The following is a 27,257-nucleotide window of genomic DNA, read 5'->3' as shown; positions in this document are numbered from 1 at the left end:
TCATCTGCCTGATAGCAGAGTTTGGGGCGAGACAGAACTGGCATTTTGCCACATTTCCCCCACCTCCTTTAAAAGCTTGGACACGTGGCTTCGCAGAGCCGTGGGTACAAGCGTGTTTCATCTGGAAGTGTCACCATTCACACCTAACACGGTGGTCAGATGAATCGGGTGAAATTCAAAGTCCTGACTGAAGATGGCAATGTCGTCAATGTATGCCATGGCAAACTGTTCACATCCTTGTAACAGGTTATTAATCAGTCTTTGAAAAGATGAGAGAGAGTTGTGCATACCGAACGGTAACACTGTAAACTCATATAGTCCCACAGGTGTGGTAAAGGCAGACTTGGCTATGGCATCCGGATCCAGTGCCATTTACCAGAATCCTTTGGACAGATGGAGAGTAGAGATGACCTTGGCTGGGCCCAGGCAATCAAGCAAAGAATCCATTCTGGGCGTAGGGTAAGTGTCAGGGGTGGTAATAGCATTCAGCTTCCTGTACTCCACACAGAACCGAATGGTCCTATCCTGCTTCCAGGCTGGCTCAGGGACACACTGAAGGCCGGATTACCCCAACTCTCTCATCTCTGCAAGCTCCTGCTTTATTTCTTGCATCATCTTCGCATTAACTGCATATGGTCTGGATTGGATACGGTGATGGCTGCCCGTGTCTACAGAGTGTACCACCAGGTTCATTTTACCTGATTTGTTGAAGAACACTGTCTCAAAGTCCTTGAGAGCTGCGAGCAGCTTGTCCTTGTCCCAGGAGGAGGGATGATTTGGCAGGCAGAGCTCCTCTATTCCTGCCTCTCTATCCCAGTCATTGGGGTTAGAATCCACACAGGCCTTTAGCATACCTTTCAAGGTCCCACTGAACCTTTCTACAAGCCCATTTGTCTGAGGGTGGTAGGCTGTGGTCTTGAGGTGTTTCACCCCACAGCATTCCCACAGGCACTTCATCACCTCAGCCAGGAAGTTTCCACCTGTCAGGCAGGATCTCAGAGGGGAAACCCAGCTGAAAGAGGATCTTGGTCAGGGCTTCAGGAACTACAGGTGCCTCAGTGGAGGCCAAGGCAATTGCCTCTGGGTACCAAGTTGCAAAATCCATTAAAGTCAGGAAGTATTTCTTCTCTCTATGAGTCTTATGCCTCAGAGGGCCCACACTGTCTATTCCCACTCTTTGGAAGGGTTGATCAATGATAGGGAGGAGCTGTAGGGGAGCCTTTCTCTTGTCCCCACTTTTGCCCGTCTGCTGGTACATCTCACAAGATCTGCAGTAGTCTGTCACATTTTGGGCAATCCTGGACCAATAAAAGCTCACCTGCAGTCGCTGGCGTGTCTGTCCCCTGCCCATGTGACCAGCACAAGGTAAATCATGAGCCATGGAAAGCAACTGTTGTCCCAATTTAAGAGGTACTACAAGCTGGTGATGGGGCTCCCAGGTCTTGGCATGGTTCTTCAGTACCCACAACCAACAAGAGTCATCCCCTATTCCAGACCACCTGTTCCCTCTTATTTGGGGTAAACTCTGTCTCTGGCTCCTGAGCCATCTGCCGGAGTCCCTCCAAGCTGGGGTCCTCTAGAACCTCCTGCTTGAACTCCTCTTGTCCAGCTAAGCAATCAGCAGGGAGTTCTGATGCTCCTGTAAGGAGTACACCTTCACCATCGAGGATGTCCTCTAACCTCTTCCCGAGAGTCTCGGTTTCCTGCACTACTGTCTGACTGGGCTCCTCCCCACATGTGGCAGGCTAGTAGGGGTTGCTCCTGCATTGAGACACCTGCCTCACTGTGCCTGACCATCTTCCAGGCTCCGAGCGCTTCCCTGGGGGTGCCTCACATCTGGCCGACCCCCTTCCTGAAGCACACCTGCAAGCCTGGGGGTAATGTCGCCGCCACCACCCAGGGTCTGGACTGATCTTGATCCTGTGCCCCCTGGGAAACACAGGCTTAGTAGGTGTTGAGGGTAGTTGACCCACTGGAAGAACTTGGGATGCTTCCCTCAGTGTGAAGCACAAATAGCGGTCTCCCTTAGTCAGCTGAACCAAGGGGATGCTAGGTAAAAAAGCAAACTTTATTGGTTACAAGGAGTAGGTTTAGAATAGGATATGGGGTATAGCAATATCAGAGAAATCCTTTAGAGCAAACAGTGGATTAGTAGCCTTTGATTACACAGCTGTATTACTGCAAGCTATATATCTAGTCCCACATTAACACGGTAGGGCTCCATGAAGTGGTCCCCCACCCTCCATAATATCCCACACCACCAATATGGGGACATGAGTCTGTTCCAGCACTCCTAGTTCTATGCACATCCTGCAGCCTCTCCACTCGATGGGGAGACAGGTTACCTCGAACGACTGGGGCCCCACCCCTCGTATGGTAAGGGTCCTCCCAAGGACTATATCTGCAGGCAAAATGAGGTTGGCATTGATTAATGACACATTGGCCCCTGTGTCCAGTTCCCCTCTTACCATTATTTCAGTTCGGTTGGCGGCCATCACCTCCTCTGGGTTTGCAATCCTGTAGCAACACATACACTCCTCAGAGTGGCTTGGGTCTCCCTCCTCACTGCTTATAGCTGTTGCACGGCTGATTGGCTTGGGTATGTTGCTTAGCTTTGGGCAGTTGGGCCTGATGTGGCCTGGCTCCCCACAGTCATAGCAACCCCTCCTTTCCGAATTAGGTAGTTTGTCTGAACTTGGGACTGCCTTGTGCTCTGCAGGAGGTGGCCCCCTTTCCCTTTTTGGCCCTGGCCCTCTCTTCTTCCCATTTTTGGAACCCTTTCTGTTCCTTCCCAAAGAAGGGAGGCCTTCTGTCCAGCCCCTCACAATTTAGCAACAGCTGGTCCACAATTTCAGCAGCCTCTCAGATTGTTTTGGGGACTCTGTCTTTGACTAAAGTTTTAATCTCCTTTGGACAGCAGTAATAGAATTGGTCCCACGCTACGAGGTCCAGCACCCTCTCTCTGGTATCAGCTTTGGCTCCATCTGCCCATTTAAGAAGCGAGTCCAACACCTGGGCCCCAAACTCGATCACTGACTTCCCCAGTTGTGGGATGACATTCAGGAATTTTTTCCAGAAATAATCCTGTCCTAACCTGAACCTTAAACGCACAGCATCTTTAAAGGCATCATAGTCATCCGCTGACTCAGTGGGCAGGCTGTTCAAGACAACGGGCAGGTTGCCCATTACCTGCGTAGCTACAGGTTTCATGAACTCATCCTTCCCCAGCTTCCATCATTGTGCTTCATTTTCAAAGTTACTTAGGAACACTTCTGGATCATCTCTGTCTTTGTAGTGAGCGAAGACTTGGGTGTTCAGTCTGGGAGGTGCAGCCGCTGCTGACTGAGCACCTGCAGCTGCAGTATATCACTGCATCTTGAGTACTAAGAGATTGTGTTCATGCTTGAGCCTGGCCTCTTCGGCTTCAAGATTGTGCTGGCACTGGGCCTCCTCACACTAGGGCTGGGCCTCGTTGCAGTGGCGCTGGGCCTCCAGCTCCATCCTCATCAGCTCTAGCTCATGCTTGAGCTTGCGCTCCTCAGCTTCTAGCTGCAGCTGGTATTTCCAGAAATCCCACTCAAAGGATGGTCCCTAGGGACCCTCATTGGCTGCTGGTTGGAGGCGCGTAGGAGATCTTGCTGCCTGGTCATTATCACATAGGTTCTTAATCAGGTCATCTCTCTTCTGCTCCTTCTTCACTGGAACGGCCTCTCCCTTTCAACACCTCTTTCAAGTCAGCCACAGTCATGTGATCATACTCATCAGCCATCCTAGCTAGCTACACCGTCCAGTTGACCCAATGCCAAATCTGAGATTGTTTGCTCAAGGGTTTTCAGTGACTCTATTCCCTTCCCCAAATTATGCCTTCAAGACAGCAGGTTGCCGTATCCCATAGCTACCACCACGTGTGGCAGGCCAGTAGGGGGTGCTCCTGCATTGAGCCACCCGCCTCACTGTGCCTGACCACCTTCCAGGCTCCGAGTGCCTCCCTGGGGGTGCTTCACATCCAGCCAACCCCCTTCCTGGAGCACACCTGCAAGCCTGGGGATAACGCCGCCACCAGCCATGGTCTGTGAGGCCAGTTACATAGGCAGAGGGAGCAAGTTTCCCACTCCCTCAGCACAGGTTACAACTCAGGGTTACCTGAAGCCAATTGGGCCAGGGGTGTCTGCCCTCTGCAGTCACCATGGTAACCAAACTGTCAGATTGGTCATCCAGTTGATAGCAGAATTTGGGGCAAGACAGAGATGGCATTCTGTCACAGTCCTCGTAGTTAAGATGGGGAACTGTGGCCTCAACCATCTCGTGGTCCGATGGCTGGGGAACTGGCTCTGGACTTGGGACCCAAAGTTTACTAGTTGACGGGAGCGAAGCAACATGGTACGAGGTGACCAGTGGAGTCCCTCAGGGCTCAGTACTTGGGCCAGTACTCTTCAACATTAGTGATCTGGATTCAGGCACCAGATCGGACTAGCAAAGTTCGCAGACAACACTAAACTGGGGGGGAAGGTGGTCACACTAGAAGACAGGCTGGGGATACAGGCCGAGCTGGATATGCTGACAAGGTGGGCAGACCAAAACCTGATGGCAGTCAACATAAAAAAGTGCAAGGTACTCCACCTTGGGAGGAAAAACCAACATCATACTTATAGGCTTGGTAGTGCTTCACTCAGTAGCACCATGACCGAAAGAGGCTTGGGGGTCTTGATTGAGCACTAGATGAACATGAGCCACCAATGCGATACCATGGCTGGCAAAGCAAACCAAACACTGGCATGCATCCACCGACGCATCTCACGCAAAAGCAGGGATATCATCCTCCCGCTCTACTCGGCCTTACTGAGGTTGCAGCTGGAGTACTGTGTCCAGTTTTGGGCCCCCCACTTCAGGAGGGATGTGGATAAGCTTGACAAAATCCAAAGAAGAGCTACCCATATGACCAAAGGCCAAGAGAGAGAGGCTGAGGGACACGGGACTCTTCAGCCTGGAGAAGAGAAGGCTCAGGGGTGACTTGGTGGCAGCCTATAAGTATATAAGGGGCACACATCAGAACAGAGAGGAGGAGGGAGAGGGGGAAGGGCAGAGCCTGTGGCTTTTAGTTAGTCACGAGTCCTAGGTCAGGCTCACTTTCCTCCTGGAGCCTGTGAAGTGGTAAGTGGGGCTTGCAGGGATCTGAGGGGTTGCAGGGCAGGGCTAGGGTAGAAGCTGGCTTGGGCTGATGGAACGGGAAGACGTTGGATAATCCATGGAGTGCCCGACTGGCACCTTCATATGCTGCTTCCCTAAAGGGCTGCTAGAGCTGCTTTGGTTTCACGTGCCCCTGGCCAGGCACTCTGGCTGAGAGCAGGGAGGTGTTGGAGAAATACACAGAGTGCCCGGCTGGCTCTACATCGCCCCACTTGTGGCCAGAGTGCCTGGCCTGGGGCATGTGAAACTGAAGTGGCTCTAGGAGCCCTTAAGGGAAACCGCACATGGAGGTGCCAGCTGGAAGTGGGGAGATGTGGAGCCAGCTGGGCATTCCATGTTGCTCATTCTCAGAGGGCAGGGGGACCCGCGCCCCCAGATCTGAGTGGTGGGCAGGCTGCAGGCTCGAGCTCTTGCCCTGCTTCCCTCATTCAGGGCCACTGTAGCCCCACAGGCAAGACCCGGCATGACTGGGAACAGCGGGGCCGCTCTAGGATCTCCTTGCCCCCCCGCCATGCCTCCTGTGCCTGCCGCTGCTCTGAGTGGTGGAGCCCTGTGCCACTTCCTTCCAGGGCTGGTGGGTTGTTGTGGGGGCAAAGACAGGCACCAGCAGGGCTGGGGAGGCTGTGTGGGGAAGTGAGGGGCACCAGCAGGGCCGTGGGAGGGCTATGGGGGGGCCTTTAATTTTAATCATGGATTTGGAGGGGTTTAATCAGAGAATCTGCACTTTTTTAATAAGAGAATTTGCATTTTTTTTTATCACAGAAAACCAGGATCCCTACTGATTAGGTAAGCAGCACCATTCTTTTAGGAATAGGCCAATCCAGCCTCAAATTACACAATGCAAGTCACTTGGAGTCACAGCTACACAGATGCAAGACCAAAATTAAACCTAAAGTTCTAACATGCTGCTTGATACATGTTCATTATGCATACACAAGCTGAAACTGAACTGACTAAAATAACTGCAGCTGCAATTTTGCTGAGAAGGCATTCAATTAAATGTAGTTCACTGTTACACACACTCCCTTCAGCACCAGGCTTAGTTCCCAGAAAGATTTTTTTAGAATGCCCAAAGTATGTTGACTGAGCTTACAGACCTGAGACATCAACCCTTTTGTCTTTCTATTGAGAAGCAAGGGGCACTTTGCATGTCTCAGAACATCTCCAAAAGGTAGGTAAGAACTATCTCATCTTGCAAAGGAGAAGCTGAGGCAAAAAAGTGAAGCAACTTAGCTGAGTAAAGTGGTGAAAGAGCTGGGAGAAGCCAGGCATCCTACCCTTCAGCCACATAGCTGTTCTGTGGTACAGTCAGAAAACCCAGTTTAAAAATCACTATCCCTGCAGCTGGATTTGAATGTGGTTTCTACAATGTGTCCATACGAAGCACAACAATGAGACACTGGTTCACCAGTGTCACCACAGCACTTTGGCAGAGCTCTGTAGGGGTGAGACAAGATGCCAATCCCCTCACAAATGTTATTCCACCCACACTTCAAAGGCCAGTGTTAGCCCATTTACATAGATTGCTAATGCCCCATCTGCTGGACAGCCTTGGCCTACTTATGCAGCACCAAAAGTAGATTTTGTGCCTGACTTCCACGCAGCACTCTGACATGCTCAGAGGAAAGTATTGCAATGTACTAGCCAGGGAGGGGCTGCCTAGAATCCAAACTGTTGAAGTGTGACATTGACCTGTCACTGCCAATAGTACTTCTCTTTCAAGGAGCAGGGCCCAAAATTTTTGGAGCATGAGGATCTGAGTTCTCTCTGTGCCATCACTGCATAGTTCCAAGGAAGCTCAGTAACAACCACTAGCTCTTAGACAGAGCTCTACTCATCCCTAGATCTCATAGTGCTTTGAAAGGGAAAGTCACCATCATGATCTTTATTTTACATATGGGGAAACCAAGGCACAGCACAGAGCAGAGAAGTGACTCTGACATTATAATGACCCTTGTCAATCCTACAGGGACATCAGACTTGGCAGGACATTGTAATGAGAGATCCCAATACATGCATCTTCAGTCATTGCTTTGCATGCCCTGGTTCTGTATTAACGGTGCTGATATTAGTCAAGAGAGGGGCTTTTCTGAAAGCCAGAGTCAGCAGGACCCAGATGGTATGATACAATTTGATAAAGCTTTCCCTGGAGTGCTCTGCTGAGAGCTTGGAGGAAGTGGACTTGGCTTTGTGGTCTACTCTAAGTGAGGCAACAGACCTCGCTACACCACAAGCACGGGTGCCAAGATCTCTGAGTAGGGAAAGCTGCGTGGGGAGGCAGGGGAGGGGGAGCTGTCAAAGGGGAGACAGCTCAGTAGGCTTTGAGATATACAGGCAGAAAAGCAAGGATGGAGTTGCCTGGGCAACCATCACCATGGAAACAGCAGCTATTTCTGAAAGTCAGCTTGCTTTTTATTGGGTGAGATCACCTGTTTTAACAACAGGGGCCCTTCACCTCCCTACAGCACCCCTGAGGGTGGGGGAGTAGGGGAGGCTTCTGTCTCAGTGCCTGCAGCGCCTTCTGCTGGAGCCGGCCAGTGCTAGAGTGGCTATGAGGTCCCCGAGAAGCTGCCACAATTTGTAGAGCTCTCTAGAGTCTCCTCAAAAAAGCGGCTGGATGGTGAGCTGTGGTCTCCAGGCCCCAAGTAGTTCATTTGATGATTATGGGGAGCCCTGTTACCCCAGGCTAAACCCAGGTAGCCAGTTTGATGCAGGCTGGATTAGGCTGAGATACTACTCGCACCAAAACAGACAGCACAGCCAGGTGCACGCTAGACTTATATGGCAATTAAATCGAATTAGCTGAGATTGTTCTGAGAAAAAGTGTTAATCCAAATAATTCACAGGTACCTAATGCAGGACACTGAACTTGTCTGTCTATAAGGTCTGGATTTGATGTGGCACAAGAGGCTTTGATGCAAATCAAATCAGTTGTCTGTTTTTAGCCCCAGAGACTAGGAAAAGAGAGCTTGTGTCAGTTGGCCATGTCGTGCTGTCCCCTATGCACCCCTCCTGGGAGACCAGGTGCTGTGATAGTTATGATCTCCTACCCCAGCTACTGTGCCTGAACCAGACCTCACTATGCCACCTGCTGGGGCAGTTGATGCTGACAGACCTGTGAATCATACAGGAGAGGACAAAGATATCCTCAATAGTATTGGTACAGGTAAAAATTATGCTAGGTATAATCCAGCATCCCATACTACCACAGGAGAGAGGGAGGGATACCAGGGAAGATTCTCTAGTGCATCCCCTGAAGGAAGCTTGAGACTCACTGACACCAGTCGTGTGTGTCAAAGGACACCAGGGACAAAAGAAACAGCAGCAGAGTGTCACCCACTAATGCAAGGACTGCATTTGGCCCCATTAATTTTCTGCAAGTGGATGCAGGATTTTGATGAAGGTCAGGATCTTCTGGATGCCACTTGAACATCTTCACACTCCCTGCACTACACTATTGTATTGACATAAGACTGCTGCCATGAAGCACCCCAGAGGTGGCTGCATTTTGAATGGGGGGTGCAGAAATCCCAATCCATGCTGTTTGGGATAGAGGGATAAGCTTAATGTGTAACACACTCAAAACCATTTACTATTTTTGCTGACAATACACCGCATATGCCTGCCACCAGGATCATCACAGTGACAGGTGTTAGAACTTGTCAATCTCTGCCACTTGATCTCATGGAAAATCCCCATTACAGGTTAGCAGTACAGGGCTTACACTACAGAACACAACAGTTCTAGTTCCCTCCACAAATGGACAGTGACACAAATACAGACACGCTGACTCATTACAGTAGCACAGAGTGATGCAGCTGCTCTGAAACTGGCAGGTCTAGTTCTAGTGAGAGCTAGGAGTGCTGAGGCCTCAGCAGGGACTGCAAAAGTACTAGGCTAGAGAAGATGCAGGCCCCCAAGCCAGTCACCGATGTCCTGGGTGGATCCCCTAAGCCATTGTGTCTCCTTCAGCAACTCAGACCTGTCCACATTCAGGCTTGCAGAGTGGGTGACCTGCCAACTCCTCACAGGGAGGGAGCACCCACTACTTGTATGGCAAGAGTGACACAAATGGATGCTGTCTTGATGTAATCTGTCCTTTCCTTGACCCAGAGGATGAGGAGCACAGCAGCAAGTGGGGGAGGAGGGAGGCCAGGGGCAGGGCGGCCCTGAGGCAAATCACCGACCTCCCCATTCTCTACAAGAGAATGACCAGCCCCTGCCAGCCAAGAGAAGGGCCCAGGGAAGAGGCCAAGTGCTGAGAAGGGGTCTTACCTTCCAGTCTGTGTCCACTGCTGAAAGGAAGGCATCCGAGTTCTCCTGGAAGAGAAAACACCGCAGAGAGACATTAGAGCTTGCACAGGCCCCAAGGTGGAGCACCAGCTCCCTACACCTTGTTACTTCCTCTTCCCAGCTCCTTATAGCGGGAGCTCTGAGGAACCCCCATGTGTCCATATGTCCCCCCCCTCACTAGACCACAGAAAGAGGGATACTTGGACTGGGACCAGAGACATTGAGCAGGGGAGCTGTGAGGTGTTCCCTGCATTGTGTTCTCCAAGGTTTCATCTCTCAAGCCACAAAGCTCTCTCTGCTCAAGGCAGGAGACTGCTCCATGAGTTGGAGGGTCTCCCAGCTGGTTTATTCCCATATGCTTCCTGTTACACCCCTGTAGTGCAACAGAAGGACACCGCCTGTCAGGGACAGCCTCCGGTATCAAACCAACGCTGTCCGAGTCTGTGACAGCCAGTCCAGATTAGCAAGATTCTGCACTCTGACACAGGGAACACGAGTCCGTTACTCCCCCAGAGAATAACCTAATAAATAGACTGAGATGAGCTGGGAAGGAGCTTGGGCTCCCAAGGAAAGAGACTACTTGGAACTGGGAGCAGCAGAGAGACAGAGAGTAGACATCTCAACTGAGAAGCCTTGGGAGAGAAGAGGGGCATAACTGAATGGGCAGCAGAGGGAGGTACACAGCACCTCCGCACCAGACACCACATTCACAAGCAGGGCTTGGCCGAGCAGCATGGCATGGAGTGTAAAGATCATTGCCACCAGAAAGAGGGTAGGAACGGGAGGGAGGGGGCAAGGAAGGGAGAAAGGGAACCCATGGCCAACACACAGATGAAAGAGACTGACAGACACACCTAAAGCCCAAGGGTGCATTTATGCTGAATCCCACTCACATTGCCTCTACCTCCTGGGACCCAGGTTGCTGCCTCTGGCCCATTCCACTTTAGAAGGGCTGGCAGCTGTGCATAAATGTCACCATGTATAGTCATGGTGATGGATGCCATGTCTCAACACCAGGACTGAACCAGAGATTTGAGCCTTGAGTTAAAACTCTCTAGGTGTCCTTCTCTCAGACCCTCATATCATCTGACACAAAGGGAGACCTCTAGTATATGCATGCATCCATGCATACACACACACACCTGGTGGCAAGGAATTCCACACTTTGACACACAGTGTGAAAAAGAACTTCCTTTTGCTGGTTTTAAACTTACTGCCTGCTAATTTCATTTTATGACGCCTAGGTTCTTGTATTGTGAGAGATAATAAATAAATAGTAAAACACACATGCACGCGTGTGCACACACACACACAAAGCAGGGGACATACATATTCCATGAGGTTGCAGCCATACAGCAGTGTTTCAATATTTGCACACCTTCCCACCCAGAAGTTATACAAGTGTTTCACACACTTAGGTCTCTATAGTGGTAACCTGGCACACACACAATCCATGTATCTGCATTTGAACAGCAGTATCTTGAACATACATGCCCATGTTCTGTATTCTCTCCCCTATACTCCAGCACCTGGGCACTTGCCCACTTTTAGATGCATCTGTATGTGTGCACGTGTGTGTGTGTGTGCACGCGCATGTCTCCAAAGCAGCTTCTAGATGCAGCCAGAAGAGATGCCACCCTAGTTGGGTTTCTCCTGTGCGAGCTATGTCTCCTTGTTATGCCATGTCATCCATTATTGACAAAAGGTCCACATACAAGATACAGAACTGAAAGGTAGGTCTGCCTGGGAACATGGGTACAGACAGTCAGGCTTAGGGGCACAGGCAACCAGCGAAAGAAAGAGGAGAGAGAGCTCAGAAAATCCAGGAGAGGGAACTCTGACATGGACTAATTCAAAGTAGGAACTGTGCTGATCCCTTCGACAGGGGACCTTGTCCCCTCACCTGCTCCAACACAACAGTCAGAATCCCAAGTGCTGCCCCTGAACAGTCAGAATCCCAAGTGCTGCCCCTGAACAGTCAGAATCCCAAGTGCTGTCCATTGCATCCTTCCCTGGATGGAAAGATTTCCACAGAACACAAAGCAGAGCCAAATGAAATGTTTAAAAACCAATGTTTAAAAAATATTCCACACTGAAACAGTTTGCAATTTCTATTCCATAAAAAGAACCTGAGATTTTGACTTGTTACCTAAGTCAGAATGAAGAACAATTTTGAAATGTCAGGATTTCCTGTGGAATAGAAATTCTCTTCCCCAATTTCAGAAGACCACATTGAAAAATCACGCAGACCATATTTCTGCTGCAGAAGAGATAGGCCCAAAATGGCTGGAAAAGGGTCAAGTCCAAAACGGCTGATCCAACTGTTCCTGCACCACAGGGGCATTCTTCACTACCCCTTCCCTGCATAACCAGTTTTACCTGGGAAAGGAGCAGCAATCAGAACATGAGAAGCTCACAGGTAGAAGCAATTGCACAAGGGGGAAGGCTGATATGAATCAAGCCCGCACATCCAAAGGGGAAAAGGGGCTAGAAGCAAATTGGATCCAATTGACTGAAAGTAGTGATGGTTCCAGGTTGCAAAGGATCCGAGAACAATTTGAAGACCACATGCCCTTGTAGACCCTAAAATACAGCACCTTTTGGCCAAGGGCATGTGGCCAGAATTTTTCTCTTAGAAGATAAAGTAGGTTATACTGGATATCAGGACAAACTTCTTCACTATTGGAACAATGAGGCAATGGAACAGGTTCTCTAGGGAAGATGTGGACTCTCCATCGTTGGAGCTGTTCAAGAAGTGGTTGGATAAGCATTGGTCAGGGATGATCTAGGAGTAGCTATGGCTATTCTGTGTTATGGTATTTCCCATGCTTCTGGGCTTTGCTGCTTTTTGACTCTGGTTGCTCCACATCAAGGTTGGGGTTTTTTTTTTGCTTTCCTCAGAAGCACTGGGTGTTGGATACAGCAACAGTTGGGGATTTTGACTGAGGTCTGCCAATGCTTCTGCAGGAACCAAAACCTAGAAATTCCTAGATAGAGGATCTTGCCCCTCTGCTGAAGGTCAGATCAAGCACCAAAATTTAGGGTCAGAAAGGAATTTTGCCCCACTGTCAGCTTGGTACAGACTGTAGGAGTTTTTCCTGCCTCTGTATCAGAGGGTCAAGGTCCTCTTCCTTGGACTTCTCAAATATATTTTAACCCCTGCAGTAGCAAGACACTATCCACCTCCTTTCCCTGTGGCAGGTTATTGTGTTTTGCTTTGTGGCTGTGTGTTAGGATTAACTGAAGTTTTAGCAATAGGTAAGACAAGGATTTGTACAGGATGATTTGGACAGGGAAGATCCTGCTTCAGGCAAGAACTTGGACTAGACCTCCCTTCCATCCCTATTCTTCTGTAGCTCTATGATTTCCAGTGCCCTCCTGAAGTGGGCAGCATACCACCTCCTTGTGATGGATCCCCACAGAGCAAGTCTCCACCACAAAAGGTGGCAGGGTCATGTTCAACATCCTGACACTGGGAACCTAAAATGCCAGGAAGTTCCGATTTCCAAGAGCCTACCTATGCAGTAGATCAGCCCACAAAGGAACCATACAGTTAGATGAGTGCAGGGCCTGTGTGTTGTGCCCCAAGATGTCTCTTGTTTGAGACATGATCTATGCAACACTGGGTTCTTCTGGTCATCTGCCCATCCTACTCTAAACAGCCTGCACAAAGAAATCAGCTGGCTAATCTCCATTATAGACACTCCCCAGACTCCTCCCTGCTCCTTCTCTAGTCCCAGACAAAGCAGTGTCTGTCTGGTTCCAGACGTTACTTTCCTCCCACTCAGCTATTACACAAAAGGTGCCACACTGAGGTTTTGAGTTTCATCCCCCATGGTCTGATTGCAGGGAAACGGAATGGGAACTCAAGTCCCTGTGATTAGTGCTTTGCTCCCTATGCCTGAAGAAGGGTGTTTGTGCCTGAAAGCTTGCAAAGAACAAATTTTTCCAACTATTTAGTTGGTCTAATAAAAGACCAACTATTTATTAAAGACCAACTATTTAGCTGGTCTTTTAATAGTTTCCAACTATTTAGTTGGTCTACTAAAAGATCATTTACCCAAAGAACCTTGTCTGCCTATGTCCTTACACCAGCACGGCTACAACCATCACCCTTGCTCTCACAAAGGAAGGCAAAGTATAAGCAGGGTGGATGGGTCACCATGCATCACCCCTCTGGCTGAGTCTGGATCACCACTGAGACACCGAATGGAATCAAGCCTGCTATGGCTGGGTGGAAGGGAGGGCCTGAGGTAGCTAGATCACACCCATCATGCATCATTTGTCACTTCAGAGCCTACTGCCCAGCTGGGCACTCTCCCATCATTTCAAAGACCCAGGCTTGGAGCCACACCCAGGTGGGCAGGGAAGGCACCAAGAATAGGTAGGTGCTCAGTCGCTGAGCACAGACCAGTTGTACCAGATACTCCTCCCTTTGGATGATATAGGCTCAGCGTTTAGCCACAAGATGTCACTCTTGCTGCTCACAAAGCAGATAGGGGATGATTCTGGAGTGGCAGCTCAGGCAGGCAGAGGCTCCTAGTGTCTGCAGGTGCTGTCCAAGCCAGGAAGATGAAGTACCTTGAAACCAATCTTCAGCTAAGGCCCAGTTGCATTAGTCCAATGCACTGCAGTTTCTTTCCAGTACAGACCAGTATTGCAACATTAGCTCAGAGGTTCAAGGTGCTACCCAAGCATGTATGCTGGGTTCTGAGTCAGCCAAAGGCCCCTGTTCCCAGTAACAGTGCTGGGCACTTTGCAAGTGGGGTATCAGGGTGTCCCAGAATACATTGGAGCAGTCACAATTACAACAGGATATGGTATGCGACATGGACACCCATTGATTCGGAGTTGCACACACACCCACCCACACAGAACTCAATTGCTTGCATCTGAGCTACAGGAGAGCTCTCCTAGCTAGCAGCAGTAGTAGGTTCTTTATCTCTTGCAATGGGCTGAGTAGGACCATGCTCATGCATAAGGCCGTACACTACAGGCACTCAGGCAGTTCAGCTGCACCCAGGACTGCTATGTGTAGGCATCACACTTAGACAAAGACAAAGCAAGGTATATAGCCACTCCCTGCAGTCCACAACCCCAGTATTTCCTTGCTTGCTTAGCACCACTGACTGGAAGGGGTGAGGGTGTAGGTCAGACAATGACAGAGGGGAGAGGAAGACAACCCACTCACCAGCTCAGTGTCCTGCCCACGCAGCAGCGGCTTCTCCTCGGTGAATCGCAGCTCATGCAGACCTGCCATGGTCACTTCCTGGAGCAAAAGCCCTGCAAGGGGACAAAACACAGTACATACATCAGTGCCCTGGCATCCAGCCTGTTGGGACCACAGAACCCTTCAACCTGAGCTCAGGGATGGAGCAGCAGAGGACAGCTGCATAGGGAAGCAACCTGCTTAGCTTCCCCCACTCTCCAGGGATATGTAGCTTGACTTAGCCTCACAGGTGAGTGGGAAGCTCAGGTAAAATGCCAGATGCGTTGGTTGGGAGTATGAACTATATGTAACTGCTGACCTTGCCTGGCTCCCAACTGCAGGTTTTAAGCAGCCTTGCACTGCCCTGCAGGGTTTCTGACCTCACCGAGCAAAGCCTGAGCTCTGGGTGAGCCAGGAGACCACAGGAGTTTCACTTTCTTAGCCTACCTCTCTCAGATTAGTGGCTAGCCCCATCCCACAAGCTGCTGGGTAGCAGTAACCTTTAGACCCATTGCCATGTCAGTCAGCAGGGCCATTTACTGTTTGTATTGCAGGAGTAGCTAGAGGCCTTATCGGTAGACCAGGAGCCCATCATGTTGGGCATTGGTCACACTATGAACAAAAGAACAATTTCTTCTTCAACAAGGTCCTGCTCTTTTGCTCTCTGGCTTTTACTGAGTAAACAGATTTACACTGTGCAAAAGATCTTAGTAATGGGAGACAGGGGAAGTGAAGGGGGCTCCTTCTGTGTAGCACCTGAGAAAAGAAAGACTTAAGGTAGCGATGCTGTCCACATGAACACCAGCTCCCTGCTGGGCATCAGGCCCTGCCCACTCACTCCCACTCCATGTGCTTAAACTCAGCAATTAGACAGCTTGAGCACACACCCCAACACCACACTTGGGCTCCCCCAAGACAGGATCCTGAGAGCAGCTCTAAAGATGTGCATTCAGAAACCGACTAAGTCCCCTCCTCTGCCTAACAGCTGGGCCTGGGTGCCTATGGAATAGGACTGAGCAGGTAGGACTTGGGGTTAGTAGCGGTCCTACTCAGCAGAGGCAGCACAGGCAGCACAAACCCACTCAGTCCTGACCAGCTCAGGAGTCAGGTGAGTGGTCAGTGATAATCCAAGAGCCACAATAGTATCTACAAGCATTTACTCCTGCTCCTACTGGGACAGGTAAGGACTTGGACCACAGCTGACAGGGACAGACAGCACGTGCATTGCATTATTCAGCATTGCAGCCCTGCACAAGCAGGGAAAGGAAAGCTTTGATGCCAGCTTCAGGGAAAGGTGGTGAAAGTACCATGGCTTGGAAGCTGTGGTCTGAGCATCACCAAGTTAAGGAGAGGCTGCCAGTCTTGAGCTTCCTATATCAGCTGCACACAGCACTTCCTTCCCCAAGCTGTTTGCAAACCAGCCGCTGCAACCCATTGCCGAAACGCAGCCACCTCTGGCAAGCTCAGCTCAGCCCCGTGTAACTGTTTACGACTGATGTCTCAGCCCTGCATAACTGTTTATGACTGACGTAAAGGAGACAGTAGCCACCGACAGGGATGCAGTATGTGCACGATCCGTGCTGGCATTTCAGGGTAATGCCCTGAAAGAGTCACACAGAATTGTGACTACATGCAGCCTCAGAGGTCATTCCTGCATCCTGCAGCATAGCACCCCTTGCACTGCCTTGAGAGCCTGGTTCACAGCAGACAGATGGAAAAACACTCTATATGGAAGGACCACGGAGGTGTCCCCTCTAAGGGCTACTCCTGCTTTGGTTGGGACATCTGACAGGCCCAAGATGCCACTGCACACAGTGGAGGGCAGGGCCAAGTCTGGTGGTTCCCAAGAGAGAAGTCACCTGTCACCCTGATCACCACATAAAACACTGAGCCAAACCTCTAGCTAAGAAAGCCTCAGGTTCAATCACACAAGCTTCTTCCTCAGGGGCACCACCACTAGAGATGGAGACAGTGTTCCACTTCCCACAGAAACCTGGAAGTTAGAGTGCAGACCAGGTGGGAGAAACCGAGATTCAAGTTAGACCAGGGGCTTCATCTTTAGCCTCCCACATCCCAAGAGAGTACATGACTCACTGAAATACACCCCTCAGAGACTCCATGCCAGAGTGAAGAACCCTTTCCTGACAAAAGCTTTCTTTGCAACCACAAATAACTACCGTTTTGATGGAATAATACTTTGCAGAAAGAAACTCTGTTGTCAATCAATGCCTGACTGGCCCCAAATTTAGCCCAAGCTCAGAGCACTGCCTTGGCACGGGATTTCACAGCCCACCTCTGCCTCCACGCAAAACCCAAGGAGGCTGCTAAGTGTCTACACTGCTATATATTCAACATGCTCCATGCACAGACAAGGCCCAACCAGCCACCAGCTCTTACTCTCTTTTACTTCCCTGGAGAGGCATCAGACAGGAAAGATTAATTAACTAATTTGCAGCAGACAGTGGGTTACTGGGCAGGGCAGCGACAGTCTCTTTGTTTAAGACATGGTGCCCTTGTTTGGGATTATGAGGCATTTGTTCATTAACGTTCCATTGTATTTCTGCACCAGACTCATTAGCTCATCGATGGGCTGCCCTGGGGAATGAGCATAGAGCAGAAGACAGCATTTCCACTCTGAATCTGCTACAGAAACCATCCTTCTCACTAGTCTCAAGCTTCTTGGAAGGGCAAGATGACTATACAAGTCTTGCTTTGTCACCAGGTCCTAGCGGACTCCCAGGACTGCAGCAGCAGTGATCCTGCTGCTTGGAGCCTGGCCAGCAGCCGGAGTATGGCTCCAGCTGGCCAGGTGCTAGTTCTGAGCGCCTCATGCTGCCCCCATGTGCACCACTCGACTTTTTTTGTGGAGGGAAGGTTTTTTGACCCTTGGATCATAACACCCCCTACCCCCACTATGCTCCCTTGAAGTGCAGAGAACAGCTAAATGTGTAGTATAAGCACAGCCACGCTCATCTGGACATGGCTTCTTAGTGTAGTTTTATACCAAAAATTCTCCCCATGTGGATTTACTCTAGTGGTTTAAACATACACCTCTGTTTACACTAGTGTAACTTTGCTATGCATCTCAGGAGGATTAGTGTCAGTGCAGTCACTGTCCTGCCCCTACTGGAGAGCTGTCCCCATCGACCTGTCCCCATCTATCCTATTGAGTGTGACTGGTGACATCTCTCAAGAGATGCCCAGGACTGGGAGCAGGAAAAAAGTCATGGGCAATGGGCCAAAATCCAGAGCTCTCAGAGCTGGAAGCAGGCGCAAATCCTCCTGAAGTCAGCAGTCGTGGGCCAGGTCTGACTTTGGTCCTGCGTCTGGCTGGAGGAGAGTGCCATCCAAGAGCCGAGAGAATCTTCACATATCTTTCACTATGTCTCTATCAAAGCCACATAAGGGGCTACTTTCCAAGCCAGGCTTAGAAGCTGCAGACATATTTGATGAGTAAGTAACGCTGCTTCAGGAGACAGCAGAAATCAGGAAAACCCCAAGCAGCTGATGTAGCATAGCACAGCGTGAGTGGGGAGGAGTGGACACTGATACCTGTTGCTGCCATGACACAATGTGTGTGCTCCAGCAATAACAAAGCTGAGTCTACACAAAAGGGCAAATCCTCTTACTGGATGCCCCTGTACTGATGATCTTTGCAATGGCCAGGTCCAGGCTGGGCAATGGATCTGGCAGAGCCATCTCCTTTGGAAGCATATGGCAGGGTCTTAAGGGATTAGTTACATAGGAAATCTTTACCAGTAATACTGTCATAGCTGCAGCAGTGCAATCAGGGGGAGTTGAAGGGGGGATGCAACTGCACCCTCCACAACCCCTTTCCTGGATCTGCTATGTATAGTTTCACAGCATCTGATGTAGTGAGTTTCAGCTCACAAAAGCTTGTAATACATATATAGCTACTTTGGTTAGTCTATAGGGTATAAATCTACCCTACTTTCTATATGTATAGTTGTACCAGTGTATTTTAACTGCTGTAGTTATACCAGTTCAAGTTCCTGTGTGGAAACTCTGGCCACATCTAAACGTGGACGTTTGGTTCCCAGGGTGAGCTGCCCACTGCCCCGACCTGCTCCCTGCCAGGGCCCTACGGCCGCGCATTCCAGATCCAGGCCCCAAGCCCCACGCACCACCCTAGTGGGCAGCAGCCCCAGGCCTAGCCCTGCCCTGCCCAACTCCCTCCTTTCCTCCCTATGGGGGGCCTCATTTCCCCCCTCCCCCTCACCCAGACTTACCTGCAGGAGCTGCTCTCCAGGCTGTCTAGTGTCCATATGCATGTGACTGCACACATGCACACAGCGCCCCTGCCTAACCACCTGCCTCCCGCTCCCCCCAGGCCCTTGCAGGCTGGAAGTCTGCCAGCCTGCAAGCAGAAACCCACCATTTCCTGCATTTTTCTCTTTTAAAGAAGAAAATCTGTTTTTTCTCTTTAGAATGAGAAAAAAAAACCCACTCGGATTTTACCACATTTTTCTTTGGCAAACAGAAAACCCAGATCTCTGGTGATCACACAGTCCTGGTCCTCCACACCCACTAGAAGGACTAGCAGACAATACGACAATAACAGTCAGCCCCTGGAAGGGCCCAGATTGGAACCCACAAGATGCTACTGGTCTCTCCCTCCCCTCACATTGCTGTTGCCATCAGTGACTGCCTTCCATTCTCTTCCGCGCCCTTGAGGCGGGCAGGCCCAATTACACTTGCTCTCTTATGCGCTGCACATTGCACTTTGATGTCTAATTTGAATCAGCCCCAGCTGCCCACATCTTTCCCCTTGAAACCAAACCTTCCTCAGCTTCTCCAGCAGCACCTGCAGTCTAAGAGGTGCCTCCCCTACCCTTTTCTCACACACTTCTCTGTTTCCTGCATGGCTCAGGAATCACTCAGAGCCAAGCAGCCTGCTAGGTCTGCTCCATTCAGGGTCCAGGTTCTAAATGTGACACAGGCATCTGCATTATGCAACTACAGGTTCCCAGTCAGAGCCCAGGAAGAGTTCCCCAAGGATCTCAGGCAGCTTTCTGCCTTTCCCAATACCACGATAGATGTTATTACTCCTGGCACCAGAACCTCTGAATTCAGTCACGTGATGTTTTCTAACATGTTAATTGCATTCTGGAGGATAAGAGCAATGACAGGCAAGTTAACTTCCAAGCACTGAAAGGGGTTTGGAGTTCCAAAAAATGGAAAATAGAGATGCTCAAGGGTTAATGAAAAACCTAAAACAAACCAGGTACACTTAGCCCCAGTTCAGAGGTTGTATTAGAATATGGGACTTAGGGGGAATTATTTGCACAGAACAAACATAGCTCTTCCCATGTTTGCAAAGCATCACCAGCCTGCTTTGTTTCTCAGCCATTGCTGTTTGATGAATATTTCATGTAAACATATTTCACTCTGCAAGGCATTCATTTTTAGAAAGGTGCAATTGGACACAGCAGTCACATGCTCTTGTTCCTGCTCCCTGATTGCATAGCTGGAAGCTTTACAAACAAGAAGGAAAACAAAGATTTCTAGAATGGTTGCACAGACATTTCTGGAGAGAATGACAGGGTGAACACATTTGCATGGAGTTCATGCAGCGATTTGTATGCAGAAGGCAAAGCCATAACATACAATATCAAACAGATGAGCGCAACCTAAACCAGGGCATGAGTACCATCATAGCTAGTTCATAGTTTGCAAAATGCCTGAAAATATTGTTTGGCTGTCTTTAACTTGTCTTCAAATTCTGGTAGTAGGGAGATGCTGATGTTTTCAAAAACTACAGGGCCCAGGTTCAAGTTTGAACTGAGTTCAGAGTTTCAAGCCAGAAATCCTAACTAACTCTCCAAAACAAAATGACTTCACACGGAAGTCACTGCTTTCCTTCTATCTGTTCTAGGACAGCCCTCCTCAGGGACAGGTGTTCTTTCAGGTTTGGGGTCTTATTCTCATTTTGCTTCCCTCACTGTAAATCAGAATTAAGGCCCCTAGCATCAGTGAAAGAAAAAGTGAGATGATAACCAGACCCTTGAATTTAACACACCAAAGAGAAACAACCTTTATGCCCAAGCGCCTCACTTTGCCTGAATCTACATGCCTGCAACCCCAAGAAACCAGCAGCATTCTTGAGGTGTAAGTGAGGGCAAGATCTAAGAAGGCCACAGGCCTGCCTGGAGTGCACCTGAATTACATACCCCTTGGCAAGAAGTGTGAGTGTGAAATCCTAGCCTGAGGGAATGCTACAAGATATTTGCCATTGGCACCAGAATTTCAGCCCCATGGCCTATTCAGGAGTCAGCTGAGAAGGCAAGAAGTTGGAAGGACCAGAAACTTCTGCCAGAGGAAATGGAAAATGATGGCTCAGGCAGCTCTCCCCAAGCAGGGAGTTGAGAAAGTCTGACTCTCGAAAGACTGCCAAGCTTGGTTTGATCACTGACCTGATTTGTTTGGTAGTAACAAAGCAGCAAAAGCCTCCCTCTTAAGATTTGTCCAGACGTCTGGCATGACAATAGGAAGTCAAAGGCATATTTGGTTTTGAATAATGCAATATGAGATTGGAGCATAAATGCTCAGGGCCTGCTATGTCCTCCCTTGGGATACTGTGCCAGGCAGATCTCAGCTCCCATGATGACTCCCCTCAGGAGGGCTGCAAAATGAACAGGGGCCATGAGTCACACACCAAGGTGGGAGACACCTTAGAGAAGACAGAGAGGAAGGGGATCAATTTTGATCTGATACCAGTGTAAATCAGGGGTAATGTTATAACAACCTACTGGGATTCACTGGTGCAAGAAGATCTAATTGCATAGACTGTATGTAGTTAATCCTGATTAATACTGCCCTGAGTTCAGTAAGGTCTATACTCACACATCCCAGAAGTGTGGTTTACTCTGGTTATCACACACATTATGCAACCTTGAAGTGCTTAACAAACCCATCTAGCTCAGACCTCATTTATTCCTCCCACTGGAAAGCTCTCCTATCAAGATTTCTTCTGACAACCCTGGGATCCCAGCCAAATTCCCTCTGTTCCTGGTAGGTCTCCACTGATTCCCACACTGTCCCCATCAGGGTGCATGCCGCTGGGGACCTGGGCAGTCTCACCGATTGCTAGACAAGGCCTTCTGATCTCCTGGATGTTCTTGGCAGGACACTACTCAGTGCCCCCACACCATTCAGAAGAAGCAGAAAACTGCAGCACATTAACACACCTCAACCAGGCAGGAGAAAGATTGTACCTGCACCCTCCCAGCCTGAATATGCTCACTCTAAGGCTTCACTGTTTCCATGGAAACTAGATGTCCCAATGCAAGCTGGGCATATTTTTAGATGCCCATTCTCTTCCCACCACCTTGATATTGGGCTCCATATGAAGTTGTCACCCTCACATGCCACCTACAGTAGAGGGCACTACCTGGTAAAATGCTTGGACCCCTGCTTAGAAACACTGTCCTGGCTTTTGCATTCCATGGACACAAACCTTCACCACTCCACTCTGTGGAGGAGGCAGCTATAAAAAGGGTACAGAGTAGGCAGTGCCATGTGGGCAGATGGACTGAACTGGGAAACATGGATTCAGAACAAATGATAGAGGACATGGAGTGGTTGTGGGTTCCAAATGCTCTTGTAAACAGGGCTTCCAGCTAGGGCTGGTCAAAATATTTCCCTTTAAAAGCTTTTTTCCTGACACAAAATTGGGTTTACATCTTAATATTCCCACTGTTAGCACAGAAGAGTCCAGTGTCATACATGTTATACAAACACAGAACACAGTCCCTGCCCCAGAGGACTATGTTCTAGGATGCATCACAAACAGCCTCCCCTCACAGAGACAGGAGACCACGCAGCACTGGAGGAAGAGTAGGAAAGTAAGGCTGGAAGGGACCTCGGGATGTCACCTAGGCCAGCTCTCTGCTCAAGGCAGGACTACCCTGTCCAACGAGAGAGCTCAGCATTCTAGGGGAAAAGGGGAGCCTAAGGTACCAACCTACAACTCCCATGAAGCACTGCAGTGGCATTTCAGAGGCACAATATTTGATGGATTGATTTTTCACTTAAAACTTCACATTTTCCAGGAGCAATTTAGCCTTTTTTTCTTTTTTCACAAAAAATTCTCACCAAAAATAACATATTTTCCAGTTAAGCTCTAGTTTCAGTGCTGGCAGCATGAAGCAGAAGTTCTACAGGGAGACAATCTACAAGTTAGGGGAGCTTTGGGGGTGCAGGGCATGAGTGCAATAGGCACCCCTTACAGAAATGTCTCAGAGAATTTAACAGAGAAAAACTAAGATGGTTCTCACAGGATTGCTCTAACAACCTCTGCAGCTTGGTAGGAAATGAATCCTTTGCAATAGAAGTCCATGGGCTGGCCAGAAGAGAGCCTTCTCTTCAGGTTTTACAGGATTTTTCAATAAGTATGACCCCAATAATAAAGAGGTTAATGCCCCCATCAAGTATGCAGGAATCACCCTGCATGAGGGGCAAAGCATGTTGCGAACAAATCCATTCTCCCAGCATATGTTAACTGGATTTGTGTTTTGAAACCCCAGAAAATCCAACCCTCCCCAGCAGTAATGACAGCCCCACAGTTAATGAATGGGTTAATAAAGATCACACTGATAGCTTGGCTTGGAAGAGAACTAGCACCTCAAAACCCAGCTGGGGAATTTCATCCAGTGATCATTCAGGTCATCATTAATGGCACCACAGATGTAGCTGATTTACCAGGTAGCAGCTGGTCAAGGTCAGGCTGTCTGGGCAAAGCAGTTAGTGCATCATTAATATGACTGAATCCAGTTTAAAACACTCAGAAATGGAAATATGATGCAGAGGCTGGGCAATCACCAAAGGTATGAGACACCTGGTTCCAACTTCCTGTTCTGCTATAAGCCTCCTGAGTGACCCTGGGCAAGTCACTTAGCATCTCCGCACCACAGTTCCCTTGCTGTACTGTGGGAGCAATGGAAATTTGCTGCTCCAAGAGGTGCTGGAATGTAAAAAATGGTGCACGAGTGCTATGGCACTGGGAAGGTACTATTTAGATTGCAGGCTATTCATAACAAAGACCACTTCTTTGTACCTAGCACAGTGGGGCAATGGTCTGGGCCACAGTGATATAAATAATAACAATAGCAGCAGTGCTGTTTAGCCGCATCCTATGATGCTTTACTGAGGATTTTCCTGGCAGTTGAGGACTTCAGTCACTAGGCCTGTAAGCAGAATCTGACTCTCACTGTTATCATCACTATATAATAGTGCCCTTCCACTGTGGGCTGCCACAGTATCTCCCCAGCTCTGTGAATTAAGCCAGTCAGCACCTGTGTAAGGTAAAGAATTATCATCCTCATTTCACAATTGGGAAAACTGAGGCCCAAAGAGGCAGAGTCACTTGCCCAGGTCCATGCAGTGAGTCTGTGGCAGAGCTGGGAGCAGAACCAGTGTGTCCCAATTCTGGCAAATGAACTGCTGACCCACACTGTCCTGTTTCATTTGCGCCCTGCCTGGGTCCCAAGTCTGTGCCAAGCCCAGAAGTACAAACAGATGTGCACAAGCAGCTGGCACCTCCCTACTAGCCAGAGCTCATCCAAGTTACCATTGGAAATGCTTGTGGAATGCCTGCTGGCTAGAATTCAGGGTGGATGGATGTTTCCCCGGTCATCCAGCAAGACTGGATTTTCCAGCCTGTCTGTGCCCAGGTCTGGATTATGTCCCGTCTCATTTAAGATGGTGCAATCCCTCGCTTGTCATCCCAGGGGTCCATGGCAGCAGCTGCAGACCTGTGCTTAAGGAGGCCAAAAATCAGTGGAGAGCCATGCAATGCACTGCTTCCCTCCCTTTCCAGCTTCTCCCCTTTTCACTCTCCCTGGAGCAAACTAGGTACTCCAAACCATGTCTTTTCCTCTCTAGCTGTGTGTGATGCTGTCAATAGGCCAATGCCTCAGCAATGGCTTCCAGGATCTCCTTTCCCCTAGAACACTGTGCACAGCCCAAGCCAAAGGAAGGTCTTTCCAAGAGACACCAACTGGTCTATGAAATCAGGAAGGCAGTGCTGCCATCAAGCTCTTGGGGCCTGTGATCTTTAAACGCTTACGGCCTTGCCTCAAATATACGGTACATTAAGCCTGTGTGAATAGGGAAGTATTTGATTCGGATTCAGATTCGGCTGATTCGGAGGACAGTGATTCAATTCGGATCACTGTCCTGAATTGATCTGGCCGAATCAGCTTTGGAAGATTCAGTGAGATGCAGTGATTTGGATCAGCCAGGGAGAGGCAGGCAAAGCCGAACAGCTGCAGGTTCTCCTGCAGCTCCTCCGGCTGTGCCTGCCTCTCCCTGCACGGGGGGAGCTGCAGGAGAAGCCCCCATGGCTGCCCTGCCCAGCCCCATCCCCTGCCCAGCCCCAGACTAGTTCTGGCACTTTAAAAAAAACAAAACCAAAAAACAAAAGCCCCATAACAGCTCAGGAGTGACAACTGGGGCCTCTGTGTGCTCATGGCAGAGCCCCCCCATGCAACGTGGGGCAGTAGGGGGCAGCAGGGATCACTTGGCACCCATGCAGCAGCTGCCCCATGGCACAGATGCAGTGTGGCTCGGCAGAGCACCACGCGCTGTCTGGGAGCTGGGGCCACCGAGGCTGAGTGGTGCTGGGTTCCAGCTGACACATGGAGCTGTCCCAGCTCCCAGGCAGCACACAATGCCCTGCTGAGCCATGCTGCAGCTACATGATGCAGCAGCTGCTGCACAGGTGCCAGGTGGGGAGGGTGATCCCTGCTGCCCCACACTGCCCTGCACTGCACAGGGGGGCTCTGCCACAAGCACCCAGAGACCCCAGTTTCCACTCCTGCAGCTGGTAAGTATGGGGCTTTTAAGTGCTGAGACTAGGCCAGGGCTGGGCAGAAGATGGGGTGGGTAGGGCAGCCGTGGGAGCTTCTCCCACAGCTGCCCTTCTGCCCTGGCGGGGGGAGCCACGGGGACTATGCCCTGCTGCTGCTTGCCCAGCTAGTGTGGGGGGCACGATGCAGGCACAGCTCGCTCTGAGCAGCAGCAGGGCTTAGCCCCTGCTCCCAGCACCGCCACACCCACATCAGCACTGGGAGCTGGGGCTCTGCCCTGCCACCACCTGCCAGCCACTGTGGGGGGCATGGGTTGCAGATGCAGCAGCACTGGGAGCAGGGGCTATGCTCTGCTGCCGCTTGCTCCCTTCAGTCTAGAGCGAGCCATGCCCGCATCCTGCCCCCACCCTCCCCCGGCTGGGAAAGCAGTAGCACGGCAGATCCTGCACTTGCAGCACTACCGCACCTGCATCCCACGCCCCTCCCCAAGTAATGCACCCCTCCTGCCCTGGCTGAGCAACTTGTCCCAGCCCCAGCCCCAATTCCCCCCTCCCTCATGCCACTTCCCTCTCCCTTCCCCCAACCCCAACAGACTTCCTTCTCCCTTCCCCCAACCCCAACAGACTTGTCAGCTGCCTGTTTAGTCTATGGCCGAATCTCCGAATCAAATCAATTTGGAGCTTTTACTTGGTCTCCCAATTTGATTCAGATTTGGTCCCCGAATCAGGTCAAATCTCCTCTGAATCAAGTCAGCTACCAAAGCTTTGCAGAGCCCTGTGGTATATCAGGAGCCACAACATGCCATGGCTATGGAGTCATGGGCATATCACTAGGCTGCTTTGTAAAAATCAGGGTTAGCAACACCTACCTTCCTTCATAAGCCCCTGAAAACTATGGCCAAGAAAATGCTGTGTCCATGGCAAGTGCTGCCTGCTGGAGATGCAGCTGACTCACTGCAAGGTCCTTGCACTGTTCATTGTGGGGCAGAAGCACCAAGAAAACATGCTTCGTTCAATGGCAGCCACTTAACTAGCTCCCTCCCTGCTTAATTGGGACAATGGCCAGGGGCAGGGATTCAGTGCAATCAATATATTTCAGTAGCTCTGAACAATGGATTATCGGTGTTCCTAGCCTGTCTAATTGGCATGCTGGGTGGCACCTGCAGCCAATCCAGGGAGTTAATAGGAGTGAATTGCTGTGATTTCCCATTCCACAGCCCTCCATCCTCATCACGCCACTTCCTTGCTCAGTTACAGGCGCTGAACAAGACCCTCTTACCTCAGTGTGGCTCTCTCTAGCATTTTAATGCTCTTTTCTAAAGCAGGCTGTGAAATTCTTATGAGACTTGCCCACACAACACATCCCCACAAGGCTCCGAGAAACAGTGGCATCACTTAACTGGTGCCTCTCTCCTTCCATGAGGAACTGTGCTGAGAGGATGCAAACCTACTAAGAACCCCTCCCCCCCCCCCAAACAACACTGATCAAGGGCATGTCATGGGCCAGACTTAAAGCCAAAGAAGACACAATGCTTGGAATTGAAGGAGGCTCTGCATAGCCAAGATCAAACAGCAACATTAGGGCACCAGGGGGGAAAAAAGACAAGGAAGAATGTAGAACTTTTCTGCATGCTTACAGAGACTGTGTGTGAGAGACACTTGATAGGATGTCCCAGCATGGTCTCTGGGACATTCCAGCCACCAGGGAAACCCTGAAATGGTCTCCAGGATCCCGTCTGT

The 27,257-nt window shown here is 50.0% G+C and overlaps 1 protein-coding gene across 5 annotated transcripts in view; it reads right to left on the bottom strand.

Annotated features, from left to right (window-relative positions):
• NDRG4 (NDRG family member 4) overlaps positions 1-27,257 on the bottom strand; it is a 95,135-nt gene that overhangs the window by 51,228 nt on the left and 16,650 nt on the right. For 4 of the 5 annotated variants that reach the window (XM_019497254.2, XM_006271704.4, XM_019497252.2 and 1 more), the window contains exons 2-3: positions 14,672-14,763; positions 9,463-9,507 (exon numbers count right to left, since the gene is read on the bottom strand). In XM_019497254.2, coding sequence (XP_019352799.1) covers positions 9,463-9,507; positions 14,672-14,740 — 114 coding nt within the window. In that variant the 5' untranslated portion in view covers positions 14,741-14,763. Of the gene's footprint in view, positions 1-9,462; positions 9,508-14,671; positions 14,764-26,386; positions 26,499-27,257 lie in introns of those variants that run through there. The other variant, XM_059713713.1, reaches the window with a different exon arrangement.

This window comes from Alligator mississippiensis, chromosome 10 (genome assembly GCF_030867095.1).
Source record: "Alligator mississippiensis isolate rAllMis1 chromosome 10, rAllMis1, whole genome shotgun sequence".
NCBI classification, from domain to species: domain Eukaryota; kingdom Metazoa; phylum Chordata; order Crocodylia; family Alligatoridae; genus Alligator; species Alligator mississippiensis.
Note: the sequence above shows the minus strand (reverse complement) of the source record. Positions and strands in the feature narration are given on the sequence as shown.